This window comes from Larus michahellis, chromosome 6, assembly GCF_964199755.1.
Source record: "Larus michahellis chromosome 6, bLarMic1.1, whole genome shotgun sequence".
In the NCBI taxonomy this organism is placed as follows: domain Eukaryota; kingdom Metazoa; phylum Chordata; class Aves; order Charadriiformes; family Laridae; genus Larus; species Larus michahellis.
Window position 1 is genome coordinate 60,273,490 of NC_133901.1, and position 18,841 is coordinate 60,292,330.

The window sequence follows — 18,841 nt, forward strand, 5'->3', positions numbered from 1 at the left end:
GAAATCCTGAGCATGGATACCTTGTGTCATTAAAATTAAAATATTTTGTATAATGATCTATTCTTAAAGTTCTTAGACAAAATTGCCATTAGCTTCAACGATAGTTCACTAGAATAAAGCTTGAGTAAAAAGTTCAGGAATTGTTGCAGTAAATAACAAAGAACTGAAAACAAACTTGTTTACTCCTCATTCCTGTATTCAGCATGTATCTGGGAAGGAAATAAATCTGCTGCACACCCCAGGGTAAAGTATATTAATCAACCAGTTATCTTGTTAAAGGAAACTAAATGATTCTCTGTGCTGACTGAATACATTGCAATGCAGAAACATTGCAGTGCTGTTAGCAATCCAATACTGACTGTCAGCCATCCAGAAGCTGCTAGAGAAGTTAAAATACTGGAGGAGTGCAACAGCAGTGTAGCAATACGTTCACAAGGCCCTATTATATAGTGTGGCCCAGAGCCAGCTGCAAATCTTTATTATTCAGGTGTATCCTTTGGCAGGCATTCTTCTATTGAGGCAAGGGTATTCTGCTCCTCCCTCCGCAAGCGAAATATGGACAATATACAGGATCCTATTCAGTGGTGGATTATTATTTTCTCTGGTAGTTGCAACAACAACAACAAAACCAAATTAAAAAAAGACATTCCACAGGGACAGATTAGATTTTATCTGTTTCAGATCACTTATTTTCATTCTTATGAGAGTGTGAATGGTGCTGTTGTTGAGGAAACATGCAGAAAGATGCAGCAGCACAAAAGCTGTTTTGGGGCTGTTAGGGGCAGGCAGTTAAGAGTCACTCTGTTGTTTTTTTTTTTTTTTTTTAAAAGGTAGCTTAAAATTGGACAGATAAGGACACAAACGGGTGTAGAAAGAACCCAGTTCCTCCATTCTTCACTCTGAGACAGCCAGAGACAAGCTGCTGAGTGCACGGGGGCCATGAACCCCGCGTAGGGAGACTCCCTGCCAAGTAGGGTGCGTCAGTCAGCCAGCTGCTCCACATCCTCTAGGCTCAGAGCTCAAGTCTTCCCGTGCCTGTCTTAGTAGATATAGCTGTAATCTTAAACAGGGGATGGCACACTTGGGCACAGCAGTTGCCTTTACATGAACATTAGGATACATGAAAGAAGGATTCCTTCTTCTGTTTGTTTGAATTTTAAGAAGCAGGCAGGGGGAGCTGAAACAGAACTCCTTGAAGGATAGCAGAGGGTCAGCTCTGATTACAGTGACTCTGAAGGAAGCCATATATTAAAACATTCATGATTTCGGAATCGCTGTGTGTGTTTCTTAGATGCACTGTTATTTCTTAATAGGTTCCAAAGTGTAACAGGAGACCACTCTTTCTTCCCTGAGGTACTTGGCATATGCAGGGAAACTCCGCTATCCTGTCAGAAAGATGTATGTAGGCTTTACTGCCTTGTTAGACAGGTATTTGTAGGTTTAAGTGGTGGCTTGACTTTGGAGACAGCTATCAGAGGCAGCAGTTCCAGAACACCAAAGGACTCAAAGCTAAGTGCTGTCATCTTTCAGGGAAATCTAAAGATCTAAGTCAAGCAGGTGATTAAAGAGATGTAGGTGCCTACCTTACAGAAAGGTATTTCTAGAAGCAGCTCTGCAGTTTCTCTGACCCTTCAAGGTCATCTGTCAGATCAGTCAGAAGTGAGAGCAGAAGCTGAGTCTGCCGGGAATCCCCATTCCAAGCCTCAACCTGAAGGAGCGGCTAATCGTTAAGAACAGAGCTGTGATAATTCTCCTTTAATTCATCTGATATTTTAAAAATCTAAACGGCTATTGAATAGATAAAATACATGCTGTTACACTGACATTAAAATACAGAGGTTTTAAGTCAAATAGTCTATATTTGAAGAAGATAATTATTTTTTTTTTACTTGAAACTCTATATGTAGTAATTATTAGCCAGTAAAAGGTTTCCCATTGTTTGCCTTGTGGAGTTATTCGCTTAGAATTTTTTAGATCCCTTGTTGATAAGATTTGTATCAAGCTCTGAATCTCCTCCAGGACACTTTAAGACAAGCTGCTACTAGAATGTGAAACAAAGGTTTGTTTAGAGCTCTCTTCAGCCCAACTGTCAAGCTGCAGGCACTGTGGAAATAGCTGGAACATTTAAATCAATCCATGCCATGTCAGGGGTAATTCTCACCTTCAAAGAACAGCTCACTTTTCTTTTGTGTGTATATATGTGCATATGTGTTCCTGTTCACACATATAGAAGAACAGAGGATAATTAATTGATCATCTTCTGCAATGTAAAGTATAAACACTGTGATTAAATGAGCTACTCTGATTAATGATTTTATAATGCTTATGTAATGTCAATAGCAAAAATGGAATTGCAGCTGTTATTTCAGCAAGAGGCATCTATGCCGTTTTCTTATGATATATTGTTATCCTTGTGTCTCAGAGTTCAAAAGCTGAAAGGAGAGGAGCATATGTAACCCATGTATTTGTCCATTGGAAATAAAACCCCTGTTTTCCCACACACTTCCTAAGAAATATACAATATATATACCAGTACCTAGCAATAATAATAAAAATAATAATAAGTTGCAGTTGCACTTTAGCTGGAAATGTTTGTACTTTGTTGTTCCTGGAAGATGGTAATAATGCAGCATTCAGCTCTTACTGTTACAAAAAAGAGTCAAGGGTGAAGACCTTAGAAGATGCTCCAAGGTGTTTTTTTCCTCTCTCATTAAGCTGTTTTGAAAATGCCAGTCAATTTGGTGCAGTCTGCTCTGTGCCAAAGGAAACAGATTTGCTCTTGAGAAGCATTATTATCAACTGGAGGGATAAGTCATAGGACAGGTTTAATTTAACTCCATCTAGAGTGGTGCAAATGTCACCAAAGACGGGAAAATGATCCCAGCCCTTCCTTCAAATTGGCGGCAGCATTTTAACAAGAAAACCCCAAGTGTCTCATGCAGTATTAGTGTTGCCACATCATAAAAGGACTTCAATGTCCTGTTTCAAACATGAATTTACCCAACAAAAAACCTCACATTGGACAGTTAAAGAAGGCTCTGGGTGATGATGAAAATAGAAGCTGTTCTAGGGAACTGCATGCTTGCAAAGGTGTTTGCTGATGGACGTGGAATAGACAAGAAAGAACAGGAGCTTTTGAAAAGTGTTTATTGAGAAAGTTTATACTTCACATTTCTCACAGTGCTGGAGGCAACTTTCTTCTCTTGTTATAAAATTTGTGAAGGTTACCGTATGCTAATTTTTTTTACACCTCAGAAGACTTTTAATCGTAGATGTCCTCAGCCAACAGCTACTCTATTAGGTATACACATACACACAAGTGTTTGGCTTATACAGGTAAAATTAGTATAACTAGATGTGTACGTCTGTGTATGTATTTAATTCAGATTTCAGTGTCCTGTTTAACACTTCTGAAAAGGGATCGCAACCCCTGAAGGATGCTCTGCTGCTGTGTGACATCGTAAACAAAATGGCTCTGGAGTTCAGCATAGCGCTGACATTTTGGTTATAATGCCGATAAACAAGAAACCCCACGTGGCATGTTGACTGACTTGTTTTGCTCACCAAAGCCATGAGGAACTGTAGTGTGCTTACAGAGTTACTGTGTTGCTTTCCTCACCTTACTAATTAAAATAAGGATTTTTAGCTAGGTTAAATGTTTTGGGGTTTGCCACCGTACTCTACGCTACATGCACCACACTGCATTACACGCTTTTGCTCTATGTCTTTATCTGGTTGGGTTTTTTTCTTTAGTTCAATTGCTGGCGATAGGAGCTAACATAAACTTAGTCTGAGTCAAAGGGTTTGGGATTTTTTGCGTGTAGTTTTTTTTAATAACTTGTGTGATAGAAAGCTTTTGGTGCACAATGGGATTTTTGCAGGTCTGGTGGAGAAGGCTGTTGGTGAGCTGCTCTGCCAGGTAAATTTGTTGATTTATCTATGTGGAAAGACAAGCTGATAAAAATGTGGAAGCTGGGACTTCATGGCCTATTTCTGCTGTTGAGTACATCTTCATTAAATGTATGGTCATCCATCGTCTCTGGCTCAGGATGGTATCCTGGGCTAACTAACAAGATGGGTCATTTCAGGAGTTTCCTAGTGTGGTGACGGAGCAGGTGATATAAAATGGACTGTCATCTTTAGAGCTAATACCAGGTTCGTTGGTCTACCCCAGCATTGCTGATTGCCTCCCACTCCTTGTCAAAGCGGTGAAATGCTTTGGTGTCATTTTAAGAATGTGTCTGATGGGGCTGATGGTCCCTCTGGCAGGGAACAATGAGGAAATCGGGCTGAGCAGCAGCAATACCTTCTTTTGAAGTAGGAGTGTGCTGGCAAAAAAGTGATTCTTCTTGCTGTTGGCTGAGCCAACTTGTGACCACCAAGTCCTGAAGAATCAATTGAAATTTGCCAAATATCTGCCAGTCCTCTGCAGAAGCAAATTATTTTTTCTCACTTCTTTGTAGAGCAGGCAGGCCAGGAGAACTCCGGATTCTGGCTGAGACAGCAGCTAGTTCAATTTAGGGGAAAGCAACAGTCCCCCTCACGCTGAATTAATAGGCGAGAGACTTAGGGATGCAGAAACATATTGTCATGGCTGAACCTAAAGGCAGACCTCTGGGCTCCTTGGATCTCCCCTTGAAAACAAATCTAAGACAGGAAGGGCTGTTCTAAAAATAATGTGGAATTTTATTTACACAATTTTTACAGCAGGTATTCACAGAGGCGCTGAAATTCTCTTCGGAATGCTTGAAATTTGACTGTAACCCTCAATCTGAGTATCCCAGTGTGACCTACATACACAAAATGAATGTGCCCTCATCTCTCCACCATCGGCTTGTCTTATTTTATGCCATAAACCAATGAAGCTGGTTGACATTATGGGCTCAGTTCTACAGTCAAACACCTGCTGAATTTCATGGGAATTTTGCCACAGGAAGGATCACATAAAAAGCTTTCGTACTGGCCTAGACCTGGGCTGAAGACATGCACATTACTCTTATTGGTGAAGGCTTAACAGCATGGATTTACAGAGAGATCTCGTGGATCTTCCTTCACCTCAAGAAGATGACTACTGCCTCACAGCACGTTTGTTCTTTTCATCTCAAGAACGTGTAACTCTACCAAGATGTATGTTGTGATTGCAGGCTGGCAGAAGGATGGAGGGGAGTGTGAGGGGAAGCATTTTGGGACAAGCCAAAGAAACCCATCTTACACAGGCTATAATGGATTGACTTATGCCTGCCCAATGGGTGTAGGATTTCAGGTAGCTTTTTCTCCAACATCATCTGCGCAGACACCAACAGATATAAATGGAGTTTACTGACTTCTACTTTGGACAAAATAGTGTTAACTGACTTCCAATAGGCACCAAACAGACTAGCTTACGCTCTTGTTTTCAAATTACTGCTACGCTGCTGATCATCATTGCTGACTTATGATTTTCTTGCCAATGCCAGGATACCTTCTCTCCATCTGGCCCCATTGGGGTCTCAGACATGTTAAGGAATGCACATGCATTTTGCTTGTTTCCAAAACAAAAAAGCAACCTAGATCCATCTTGCAGGGGTATCAATTTATGCACTGCAACTGAAAGCTACTTTGAATACAACTCACACATCAGACAACCCTATAGGTCTTTCTACATGTTCTCTGCTGTCTGTATCTGATAACTGGCTATTTATAAGATATCTGCATGTAATACACATTGCACAGCTTGTCTGTCCTTTGAATATAGCTAGAACATTTTAGAAGCCAAAATTTTTCTTTATTATTCTGTGAAGACTTTTTTTCCCTGGGCTTTCCATATTTCTTATGTGTAGAGATAAAAGTACCTGCAATGCGTTTTTGGTGGTAGTATCACATGTACCTTGTGACTGACTTAGATTTACTCTGGTGGTTGCTGGTTTAAAATTAATTGAAATTAATTGATTTTTTAAATTTTTTTTTTTTTTTTTGCATCCTGCAGTAAAATGTCAGAAATTATAGAAATGCCAACCTGTGAATGTAAACTTCTGCTGATGAGGAAAGACATATCCAGGATTTTCTTTTAATGTTTTGCTGACATATGGTGCTTCTAACCCAGTGACAAATTAATTGACTAGATGTAAAAGAGATGGACAGCACTTAGCAAGGAAGGACAGGATATGCATTATAAGACAGCTGGTTCTGCCTCTGTTGGATTATGGAGACAATATACATCGGACAGCTAACGAGTCTCTGTAGCATAAGATAGATTCTCCTTATAATAGAATTGCACGCTTTGTCTCTAAATGGGGTTATTATACACACCATTGCACAATGTTTGAAGAGCTTGGTTGGCCCTTGTAGAGGGTTAGGAGAGAAATAAATTGGAAAACAATTGCACATAAGACCTTCAATCCATCAACTGCTCCATATTTATCCAAATTACCGTTACACTCTTCCAAAATACAAATCTGTGATACATTCAGGGGTGGAATGTTAATACTGACCACACAGATTTTGACAAGGCAGATTTTTCTTTTGCTGTTGCTTTTAGCTTGCAGTAAAATCTTGCTTCCTCAGGAACCACTTGTAGTGACATAACAACTCTCTACTGAGAATGAATTCTCAATCTAATTCTTGCCACTATGCAAACTCCAGTCTGAGTCTCAGGAGGTTTTGAATTTTCCAGGGATAAACTGTGAACAACTTCATTTGTAGGAGCTCTTTCTCAGTAATATTTAGAATTTTAGGGTAATGCTTGCAAAAACAATTTATGATTTGAAGTACTTCCATTTTTTGGGTCCCAACTTGTGACCTTTATGGTGTATGGTTTTCAGAAAATGCTGAGGTCTCCTTATGCTCTTGAAGACTGGACACCTAGAATTTTACATCTTCAAAATAACAAGCCACTTTTGAAAATCCTGGCTCAACCACTGAGCCAGGCCAAATGTAGCATTTCTATGTGGTGTGATGGCACCATTTCCCACATCTATGGAATAAATCTGCGGTAAAGAGTTGTAGACAGAGCTTATAAAAAAGGCAGCAAAAAGGAGTTTTGTCAAAGTCAATGTAAATAATCACCTATCCTACCTCCTACTTTGCATTTTTGTCTTCTTCAGTTAATTTTTTTGTCTGCTACTCCGACTTCCAGTCAAATAACACTCCTTTTTAATTCCAGCTCTCCAGGTACCAGACAAGGATGCGATCTTGCTAAATAATGTTAAATAATAATAATCTTAGTCTGACAGGGTAGATACTAAAAATATTGTAATGTGCAAAGCTATGAAGGTGGCTTTGTTCAGAGCTTTATTCCTCAGACTGAAAACAAGTACAGCCTCAAAACACAGTTGAAAGCGGCATTTCAGTACAGAAAGCTGTAAGTGGGTCCGTGGTGTGGTTTCTGTTCAGGTATGGCTATATCCTATTGCCACCAGTACACTGTTCCAACATAAAAAATGAGAAGAGACATGACAAAGAAAAATAACTTGGTGGTAATTGTGCTAATCATAGTTGTTGCTGTTTATACTTTCTTTCCCTTTCCCAGGGTCCCTGCAGTTAAACTGAAAGGTTTTATATATGTGTGTGTGTGTATGTATATCTGTATGTGTCTGTGTGTACATGTGCTTTGCAGGATTTTCTTTGGAAGAAGTAGTTCTTTTGTACAGTCCTTCCCTGACATTTCTAACAGCCTGCTCACATCCTGTTGGGTGAAGCTGTGATCCTTAATGTACGGCAACGTGGCTCATAAGAAGAAGGATTGCAATAAGCACAGTTACTAGTAATTAATTTCCCACCCCTGGATACTCTTCCAGTGACTCTTTTATATTCTCTGTGGTAGAGCGTGCTCACTGATGACAGTGTTTAAGAGTATTTCATTCGTGGTTCGAAGTAGCTGGATGTTTCTTTTAATGAGCTTTCCCACTGCTATCACAACAACTTTAAATACCTTCTGGCTAGTGAGGAAAGACTGACACACAGGCAGATTTGTTTCTGCAAATATCTTCCTGACTGAGTTGCGTTTTTCAGTGAGGTTGATTTCATCACACATTGTGCTGCTGCTATAGTAGTTTTATAAGAGCGCTTCCTCTTGTCTTTTTATTAGGAAAAGGAGAAACTGTATGTGGAATTGAAGCACGTCTTGGCCCGGCAGCCTGGCCCTGAAGCTGCGGAACAGTTGCAGCTCTACCGGCATACCCTCCGACAGAAGACAAAACAGCTGAAAGTAAGAGATGCCCTCTGTCTCTGGCTGAGGGGCTGCCACACTTGCAGAACGACTCCACCAGTGATCCTGGGGAGCAAGGCTTCAGGAAGATTTTTGATGAACAGTGTCCATGCCTTAGTATATTAGATCAGGAAAATAAGGTTAATACTGCATCTCCCCAGGGGAAAATCAAAAGCAGTAGAAGTACTTTTTTCGCATTATGCTAGTTTGTTTCATTAAAATAGAGGAAAAGTCTTATTAGAATATGAGTGTGCAGCACAACACTGTGAATGCTTTTTGTGCATGGGCATTCTGGGACACTATCAGTTTTCCATTAAGCTTATTCTCCTTCCCTTCCCTTCTATTGGACTGCTAAGATCTTTAATGAGCAAATCAAAGCCATTTTATTTTCTTTTTAACAAACTAGTGGGAATATATCAAGAATCCAGTCTTAAATTATTGTTATATTAGACTTGCAACTTCTATAGGGATGACAGGAGTAACCTGTCCTAACCCTTTGTCACTAGAAGGGAGGATTTTCTGGTTCTGAAGGAATTTTGTGGGAGACACTGAAAGCATGATATTAAAAAGTGATTCTTTGATAGAATAAGCTGATCTTCCCTTGTTCTTGCCTGCATAAAAGATCAGTCTCCCCAGGAGTTCATCTACTTCTACAGCTCCTCTGTCTGTTGAAGTCATCATCTCCTGTTCACTGCATCATAATCACGTCTATACTAACCATGAGGAAAAAAATGCAGGAGCAGATGGGCCCTTAGGAAACAAAGAGGCTGTTATGCAAATCTTAGCTTTCCACAGAGAAGAAAAACAATGTAGGAAATGTAAAATAGAAGCCAAAGTTTAGCTAAACTGAATGTGATTTGAAGTTTTCCATACGGTTCCCATTTGTCCTTAATGCAGTCAATTGCTACTGTGTATTTCAGGCACAGTACGCTGTACTGGCGTGCATGCCATTTTGTGGTGCCAGGTCAAGCTATTCTCCTTCTTAAAGAAGGAAAACACACTATGCATGCTCCTACTTTTTTAAAGTTTATTGATTCGCACGCAAGCAGCATTGTATTTATATTTACACTGCCTGATACTACTTTGCCTGTGTGCATTTAATTACTTCACATAACAAAGTGGATCCATGTGAATAAAACCCATTATTATTAAATAAATCCCTGCTTTATTATTTTTTAAGACCTTCATTTTGAATTTCCACCCAGATATGTGTCCCAGAACATTAAGAGCTAATGTACGTATTAATACCATTCCCATAATCTTGGGGCATATTTTACATGTTTTATTGTGGTTAAATGGCATAGCCTTAATTTTGTAAATTGTTCTTAGGTGAGCAGAAGTTATCAAAAGAAGCATATTGACAGAAAATGAGATGTGGTGGAAAATGGTGATGTCTTATATCATCAAATCTGAAAGGAAAAAGTGCTTGTAAAAGTACTAACTTATGTTAGTTAACTAACATCTCTGGTTTCTGCTTTTTGCCTTTTGTTTGTTAGGTTTTGTCCTCAGAATTGAATATGTATGAATCACAAAGCCAAGAATACAAATATGAAATTGAAAGACTTGCCAACGAGCTTCTGAATGTGAAAAAGAAATATCTGGCTCAGAAACGCAAGGAACAACAGGCCAAGTATGGGAAAATAACAGTTTTGTCTACACAACTTTCTGCATAAACCAGATTTTTTTTAGACCCTGCTTTACCCTGTTGGTCAGAACGTGGCCAAATTTGACTAAGAAGATACAATATTGTTGACAGATTTTCCTGAATGTTATCCTTCATATTACTTCAGTCCGGTCTAGACTTACCATGATCTATGGCCAGGACAAGAACATCGAGCAGAGATGTTGCTGACATGTTCTGCAGTCCAGTTAAATTATTCATACCAATGAGATGGTGCCCAGAGGACACAGATTAGTGTCTGGTCTCTCACATTGAATGAGAGATCCTCAAGCATTATGAGGACCTCAACGCATTTTACAAGTTATAAATGTAATGAAACAGCATCTGATATGGGGTACAACCTTTCTTCAAGTGGCAACTACATAATCCTGGTGTAAGAACAAAGTCATTGTTTCCAAAATGTAGTAGGTGTGACTGACTATCCCCTTCTAGCGGCAGGTTGCAGAGAAGAGCATTGCGCATCCGCTTCTTGTTCCCTTCTTACATCCAGATGGAGGAAAGTGAGCAATGCTCAGTCTGGTTTTGGCAAACGTCTTACCCTTTTGACAGTAGAGCCTAAGGACTTTCCTGTAGGTGGTTGTTGTCTCTTAACCAATAGCAGTTTGATGGCACCTCCCTGCTACTCTCAGTACACAAATGAGCATTCAGCTGCTCCTCTTATTTAAAAGAAAATGACTAGGATCTTAGTCACCCAATTTCTGGCCCACTAAAATGAGCTAATTTGCAGAGGCTGAGATGACACCATTCTGATAATGAATCTCCGAGCTGGGACACCAAAACTATTAGTCAGTTCTGAAAATGGAAGTATTGGACTTTCCTTTTAAAGAGAAGTTTCTTAGATTTCTGCAGTCAGATGACATATCTGTTACCAAGTTTTTCTGTGTATGCCTTTTGTCTTTCCACCCTTCCATCCTCAGCCTGTCCCTTTCTCGCACGCTAAAGCGAACAATTCTCTATGTTGCTGAATATAATTCAAAGCTGCCTGTATCTATTTCTTCCTTAATCATATTTCAGCCAGCAAACAGTTTTGATGACTAAATTAGCAAAGTAGTCAGTGATAAACAGTGACTTTTGTCCATCTGCAAATTGCATAATGTTACCTTAATGTTTGGAATTAGCAACAATTGTGAAGTGCTAATGGTCTTCCTGGAGCTTTAGGATCAATATGTGAGGCTTCCATAGTGCCTGATAATCCATTTCCAGCAGCTAAGTATCCTCTTCACAATAGTTTTAATGTTTCCATTTTGGACTTTGGCATCATGTTTCTTCATCAGATGAGAAGAAATTCACCCATGTTCTGTTGTTATATCATACCTCGAATTAATTCCAGTCATAACTCTTAAAAAAACACAACTTGTTAGGGGCATAACTACTATAAAGAAAACAAAAATATTGGGAAAGGTGATGGTGACTGCACTTGGGTCTGTTAATCATACACAGTGAATGGAATTTCATGGTGCAATTCAAATAGTGCCAGAGCCATTACAATGTTTATAGGTTCAGGATAGATATCTGCCATTACTGCAGCTTGTCAGGTTGTTGTTCTTATGGGCAGGCATGACTGTAGACTGATGAGCATGGTGTCTTTGTGACATCTGTGTTTTGGAAGTACATTCAGATGCTGTTAGTGGTGCTTCTGCAGGATGATAGTATCTCATTGCTCCCACCTCAGGCGCAGAAGCTACCAGCCCTGTGCAGTCAGCCCCGACTGGCACTTGTCTTTGTGGCCAGGTGCTGTGCTTTGCTCTTCTCTGTCCCTCATTGATTTGTTCCCCAGTCAAACCTGTTGGACCACGTCCTGCTTTGAAGGATATGCACACCCCAAGGCATAACTGGGCATATCGGTCCTGGATAACTGCAGCTTTTGTAATCTCTAGACTGCCCTTGTGTTGCTCAGCAGCAGAGCAAAGGAAGCAACCTTGTTGTGCAGCCTTCCTTCCCCAAACTGCCAATTGTGTATGACAGGTCTTTTGCTTTCTGCAATAGATCCTTCCCCAAGGAGTCCTTCACCACTGATGTACAGCCATTCCACGCTTGGACTGGGCTGGACAGGCACTGCCTGGTGTGTAGATGCCAGCCAAAGAGCCATGGCCAATTGATTCATACAATCTCAGGTTGCTCTAAGTCCCAGCTGATACAAAACCACTAACTTTATCTCTATCATGCTGGCTAATGTTAACATCATGTCTGAAATAAATGCGGCTGGTTTTGCTAATAAAAAGAGGATCCTGTCAGGACAATAGTATTAATAGCATTATTGACTACCCTCGTATGAAAGAGAATTAATACTCTGAGATAACCTCACACAAAGGTATCATCTAAAGCTTTTATTGATTTGCACAAGACAGTTCTGGTTTGTGATTTAAAGTCTTGATAGTGAACTAATGCAGCTTTCCATGGGATGCTGAAGGAATATAATGACTGACAACAGGAATTTAGCTTTGTTTTGTGTTAAAGCTTAAAATCCAATGTTTAAGATTTTGGTTGTGAATTTGAAATCCTCTTTTTTTGCTCTCTGATTCTGAATGTTGTCTTTCCCAGATGTCTTAGGCTTTCTCTTTCTCATTCTTCCCATTCTCTCCTTCTGCTTCTTGCACCCTTTCTGCTTCACTACTTTTACCAGTTGTTTCTAGCACCAGGGTTCCAGTTTTATCTTGATAAGGATTGGTAAGAAAATATGAAGCTTAAATCCACACCAGCGACTTGATCCTGCAGTCCTATATATGTAAATAACTGCACTGAGGGATGTCAGTAGTAACTGGGAGCTTTTGCACGTGGCTGCTTGCACATTAATTCTGCATAATATATTACAGTATTCGGCTGCATAGATTTTTTCCATACTGATAAGCACATCTGTTGGCTGTCTCCATGGGAGCGTGAAGAAAGAATGAGCATGGACTCTGGATCATTTTCTCTCCCCAAAGTTAGAAGCCCAATAGTGAGATTGGATGAGCCATCTAAATATAGCATGTTAGTTTTTAGTGCTATCATGTGGCACATCTATTAGTGCCACATTGATAAAACTAAAAACAGTTAGAAATGGTTTTCACTGTTAAGTTCATCTGTGCCATCTTTTGCCTATTCTGACACCTCCATATGATTAAATTTGGAAAAGGAAGCGCAACTATTCATCCTACAGGGTTTCTCTCTACTTCCTCCTCTCCCAACACAATTATTTAGGGACAAAGAGAAAAGTATTAATTCCAGGAAGCGTTTTCTTTTCCCTTACTGGGGACTGAGAAAGGGTGCTAATGCAACAAGGCTAGGTTTTGCAAAAGCGTGGTCGCACTCACGTTTGTGTCTCAGTCTCTATGACTGTAAAATAAAAGTAATGGCACTGACTTTCTTTGTAAAGCCTTGAGACCTCTGCTGTTATGATAAACTTCATAAAGCTCCACTTGGTTAATTTTAAATATCTCAGGACCTTTCTCTGAAACCTCCAGGAACATCACAGTGAGTTTCAAATACTGCCCTTTGTATTTGTTTTGCTGTGCTTACCTCCCCCCCAACCTCATCAGAGTGCAACCAGCTAACCCTTGTTCCCTCCTCTTAAGGCCATCCAATTCAAGCCCTCTTGGATCCTCAGGTGGAGCAACTTCCTGGGGCTATGACTGCACCCACACTGTTAGTTTTTTGCAAATGTCACAGGCAGGGTAATTATCACTAGAACTTTGTTAAAATGTGAAGACAGGTAACACTATTTGTTCATTAAAATTCAACAAAGAAAAAATATCTCCCTGTTGCACCGTTGATGAATGTAGCTGTTTGTTTGAAAACAGGCATATACTTGCTAGAATGGGATGGTGATTAGAAATCTGAAGTCACAGAGCTCATGTACAAACTTGCTCTAATGAGGTGCTCTGACCATTTTGGGGAGTAGCACAAAGAGAGCTCATTTATTTCTGATCTTTAATAATTCCAAAAAAACCATCAGTAGGCTTGTAATTAGATCCAAACAGACACCTAGTCTTGGTGGTTTAGCCTAACAGGCTTTAATCAACAATTTTTTAATGATCTCTTGATATGTGATAGCATCAAAGAAGCTTTGGAGGACACAGATTTTCTGAGTTTGTACACATCACTGGGCTGCAGAATGAAATATGTATTTTCCTTGTCTTTGTTTCTATTTAAAGGGAGAAGGAGCAACTCTTGACTGACACGGAGCCTGAGCTTCCACGCTACAGGTCTGATGTTCCTCGCTTCACCGGAGGGGGCTTTGCTCTCAGCAGACCCCTTCCCAAAGTTACAGCTTAGGAATGGACTCATCACATGCCCATTCCCAGTCTCTTGCTAAAGTCTATTTGTGCTGGGTTTTTTGAGAAACTGTAATTTTAAAAGAAATTCAGCATTAACTTTCGCTCTGAAATCAGTGTTTTGCCTTCAGGAAAAGGCATTTTATAGTAGAATTAATGTAGTTTTGGTTTACAAACTGTGGACCAAATCTGCCCATATGATGCCAGCAACAGTCTGCACTGGTGTAACTGAATAGTGGAGACCATGCAGATATTTCTTATTCAATACTGTGTCTCTATTTAGCTCTGTAACACCACAAAATGCCTTAATATGCAGTTATTTCCCCTTTATCTACCTCTGTTGTAAGCACTCCTTCCATTTATCTTCTGACTCAAAGCACCTGAAAGAAGTGAGAAAACGGAAAAGCAGAAAAATTAATAGGCTGCTGTTTCAAGCCCTGCTGAGCAAATGCAAAATTAACAAGTCTTTACTTAGATGTACACATGTAGCAGTTCTTTGTGCAGGTAGTCTGTAATAGGGTTTATGCAGTGTTTGCTACAGTTGTTAGTAAGATCAAGGATGTTTGTGGCCACAATGTGCATTATTAAGAATGCGATTCTGTTTACTCTGGTAGACACAAAGTGACATAATTATGTCTGTTCAGCTGGGGAGACTGTACACACTGACTGGGACATGCTGTTCTCCCACATAAGTCCTTCCAAGTGATTCAAACTTGGACTCAAAACATGGCAAACTTTACTCGCTAATTTCTAGACACTTGGGCATTTTTGTAACTTTCAGAAATTGTTTTTGTAATACAGCAGGAGCCCTCCAACCTTTTCAGCCAAAAGAGATTTAATTACCATTCATTAACAAGTGAAATAACAAAGTCACGGCATGAGGTGCTGAAGTATAGAAAACTTTCAAGCTGTAAAATAAAATGTTTTGAAACTGATTTGTACATGGAAGCTTTTTCCCAGCCTGGGGGATAAAAATACTTGTCCAAAGAGATATGGTGATAAATATTTCACATGCACAAAAAAAAAAAACGTTTGCAAAGATTTTGTTCTTTCCTTTGGTGGAATACATAATTAAATATTAAAGCTACTGTGGGAAACTTTTAGTGGAAGTGTTTAATTCAAAGGAATCAAGTTAAATGCGACAGGGATCTACTTTGCTTTTACATTGGGGACCAGAACACTTAGTCATCAGATCCATTGTGTTTTTCTTTTGTTCCCAAAATAGCTATTATTGGTTATTCACTGTCAAGTGCATGATGCTAAAGTTATCATTTTAGGGCAGTCGTGCTGTTTGAATCATGTCTTTTGTGTACCTGACACGTCCTTATAGTTAGAATAATTGAGAATAACTGACACAGATGCTTGAGTTTGACGGGATCCCGAGTAGGTTTTACTGAAGCTTTTAAGAGCTGGTATTTGTTAAGGTCCTGAGTATCCAGCCTGGAGCTGGACTCTGCTATGCTTACTGATACTGGCAAGTAATTTGTACGGAAATAAATCATCAAAGTCACGCTTATTAATTCACATGAATGAAAGAGGCACAGTCAGACTCCCAGAATACCATCACATTGTAGAGAGGCAACTTATTTACTCCACTCTGAACTGTACAGCATACTCCTTAATTTATCCAGAGGTAATCCAAGACTGTGTACATCTTTCCCTCTGTTATCAGGCTTTAGGAGACAGGTGTTACAGTGGTCAGAGCAAAGGAAGGGAAGCCAAGCAGATGGAATCTGTTCCCTAATTGCATATATTTTTATTAATGCACTAATAAAACGGATTCTTTTCCATCTTTAGGTATACTTAATAGTAGCTTGCATTGCACAGATCGGACTATTTTCAGGGTAAGAAGCTCCATCCCTAAATGACTCTTGACCTGAGTTTTCCAGTCTCTAAAATGGGTGGGATAGTATTTGTCTAATGACTTGCAAAGCTGAATTCACTTATGTCTAAAAAGGGATCAGTCCTCTAGATTAAAAAAACATAGAGGAGTGCAAAAAATTGTGATTTTCTCATATAACATGTTCTTCCAGTCTGAAGGGCTGGGAAGTGAGTGCAGTGAATTCCACCTACAGAGTATGGCAGCTTTTACTGCGTTCATCTACAATTTCAGGCATCCAGATGTGAATGTGTTGGCTACTATCTCCAGTTTTACTGCGTTATTTACTTACTACCGGGGAAACTAAATTCAGAGGTTAATTTGGAAAAGAAGAAAAAAAAAATAGGCAAGAAAATGTAGTCATCAAATTATTGCCAGTAACTTTCAGCATAATCAGGAATAGAATAACTGCAGCCAGCTTAATTTATAGTGCTAGAGAGTCAAAACCATTTCTGAGTTCATATAATAGAATGGATTAAAGCACACCAAATCCCTTCCCCCCTGGCCTATAAAAGTCAGGGAGCTTGAAAAATCGCTCTGGATGTCTGTGAACCCAGCTGATGCTGAGGTGCTTTTAGTGTTCAAGGATTTGGCTTGCACAGCAGGGAAAGGCAGAGTGCTAATGAGAGTATCATTTGTTCAGTTGCTTCTGCATTGTGAGCAGCAGCTCTGAAGTGCTTCTCCAAGTTTTGTTGCAGAATAATGTTAATTGAATTCCAGTCTGTGCAAGATGCAAGCCTGGAAGTAGCAAGCATATCTTTAACTGCTTGTTCCTGTAAAGATACATGAAAAGATGGAGGTGAAGGGCTATGATCCATGGCACTTAAGTTAGAGGAAATCTTTCTTCACTTTAATTGGTTCGGATTGGAGCTGTAGTAGCTCGCACAGTAAATCTATCCTGGAGGCTTTTTCAGTGAGCAAAGCATGTAATATTGTTCATTTTCAGAGCTCTTCCAATACATAGATAATATTTTAAGTACCTTCCCATCTGAACTGGGCTCTGATCTTGTCTAGCAGGTCTGTATTCAGAGTATTGTTCGAGCAGGGCACAAACAAGGCACTGAACTACCAAGTTCAAAGGCAGGAGCCCGACCCTTCCGGGCCGGGCCGGCAGCTCCCGCGGCACACGGCTGGGGGGCCTGGCCTCAGACGGCCACAAAGGACCGGTGCCGCTCTCCCGGCTCCCACAACACGGGGAAGAACCGGACGAAAAAGGCAAAACTCGCGGGTTGAGACAAAGGCAGTTTAACAGAACAGGAAAAGGGAACAAGAAAACAACAGCAATAACACGGACAGAGGAATACACAAACACGGTTACGGAACCGCCGCCCCTCCCCGACGGGACCCCGGACGCCCCCGCCCGCTCCAAGCGGCCACTTCCAGCCCCCTCCGCCGGCAGCTCCGAGCGGGCGCGGCTCCCAGGACATGGAATACCTGTGTCCCTGCCGGAGCCCGGGCAGGATTAACCCTACCCCCGCCGGGACCAGGACAACGGCACAAGAATCCCATCCTTAATTTACGATCGCTTTGTGAGCGCTTACTACACACCCAGTACCACGTCCTGCCGCTGTAATCCTGGGAACCCTGCGAGGCCACAGCAGGGAAAACCCAGGCCACAGCTCAGGCTTGTTGTGTGGGGAGCTGCAAACCCTGGGGAGGCAGGAGGGACACATAAACACCAGGCACTCCCGGAGCAGCAGGTGCTGGGCCCTGGGGCACTAATAGGCCTTAATCACCCTGATCAGCACCACCTGGGCCCAGGGGCACCATTTAACGAGCTCAGCCCTGCAGGAGAGTTTCTGGTCGTGCCCGTGCCCCGTCCTTGCTGTACCTTGACAGCAGGACTGAAGAACAGCATTAGTGCTATCTTCTAAGCGCTTTAAAAGAGCAAGCTGGCATAGGATGAAGAATGGATTGTACAGAAAAGGGGACTTTGGCTGCTGAAAGCTCAGGCAAACGAGAGGGAAGGTTTCCCTCACAGCTCCTGCAGATGAAGAACCACTATGGCGGTGCCTGGCTGCACATCCCAGAATGCTGTCTGCAGGTGGGTTCTAAGCAACTGTGTGAGTCCATGAGTTTATATCCTTGTGTTATGGTGAAACTGTTGTGCCCTAAATAAGTTGCAAGAAAGAGCAAAGAGAAGTAGACCCTTGACTTATTCCTTGTCCCCCGTGTGAAGTTAACAGGAGAGTCAAAAGGAGAAGTCAGGCAGCAAAAACAGTGCCTGCCATCTCTGAAGCGTTAATGATTCTTTCTGAAAGTGGGCCTGTCCCAACTATCTTTACCCAAATTAGAGTCTCTAAATCACATACGTTTGTATTTAGGCATTTCAGCAATTGAGCATTATTTTCCTAGCAGGTGGTTTAGCTGTTGTGCCATATCTTCTAGCAGAGTGTATTTTTAGTGTGTTTCTAAAAGCAGGAGCTTGATTTTGATGCTCTTTCTGTTCCCTACTTGGGTGCTTTTTAAGCAGCCCCACACAGATCTGCTACTTATGCTGTTCTGTGTACAGAAAAATGCCAGGATCTCATCCCCTGGGCTTGCTTGAGGAGCCTCATTTGCCAAGGGGTAAGGTGAAGCCCTGCCTGTGGCACACACGTGTGTGAGGGAGCAGGCCAGGATCCATAGGACGCGCTACACATGGCTGACCTGCTCGTCTGCTCAGCCCTACCCTTTAGCTTGCTTTCTCCCTGAATTGGAGCACTGATACAGGTTTATTGAACCCATAAATTTTTTAATCCCTCTGCTGATCTCAGTGCATTTATATACCTCATCCCAGGTGTATATAGAGCCACTCAGACAAGACCGTATGAGTAAGGCTGTGGGAATGGAGCTCTGGGGCT

At 41.0% G+C, this 18,841-nt stretch overlaps 1 protein-coding gene across 1 annotated transcript in view; it reads left to right on the plus strand.

Annotated features, from left to right (window-relative positions):
• Positions 1–15,918, plus strand: part of CFAP58 (cilia and flagella associated protein 58) — a 61,388-nt gene extending 45,470 nt beyond the window's left edge. Inside the window, exons 16-18 of the mRNA XM_074591508.1 lie at positions 8,066–8,185; positions 9,682–9,815; positions 14,000–15,918. Of these exons, the coding sequence (XP_074447609.1) occupies positions 8,066–8,185; positions 9,682–9,815; positions 14,000–14,120 (375 nt within the window). The 3' untranslated portion in view covers positions 14,121–15,918. The remainder of the gene's footprint in view (positions 1–8,065; positions 8,186–9,681; positions 9,816–13,999) is intronic.
• Positions 15,919–18,841: the final 2,923 nt, after the last annotated feature.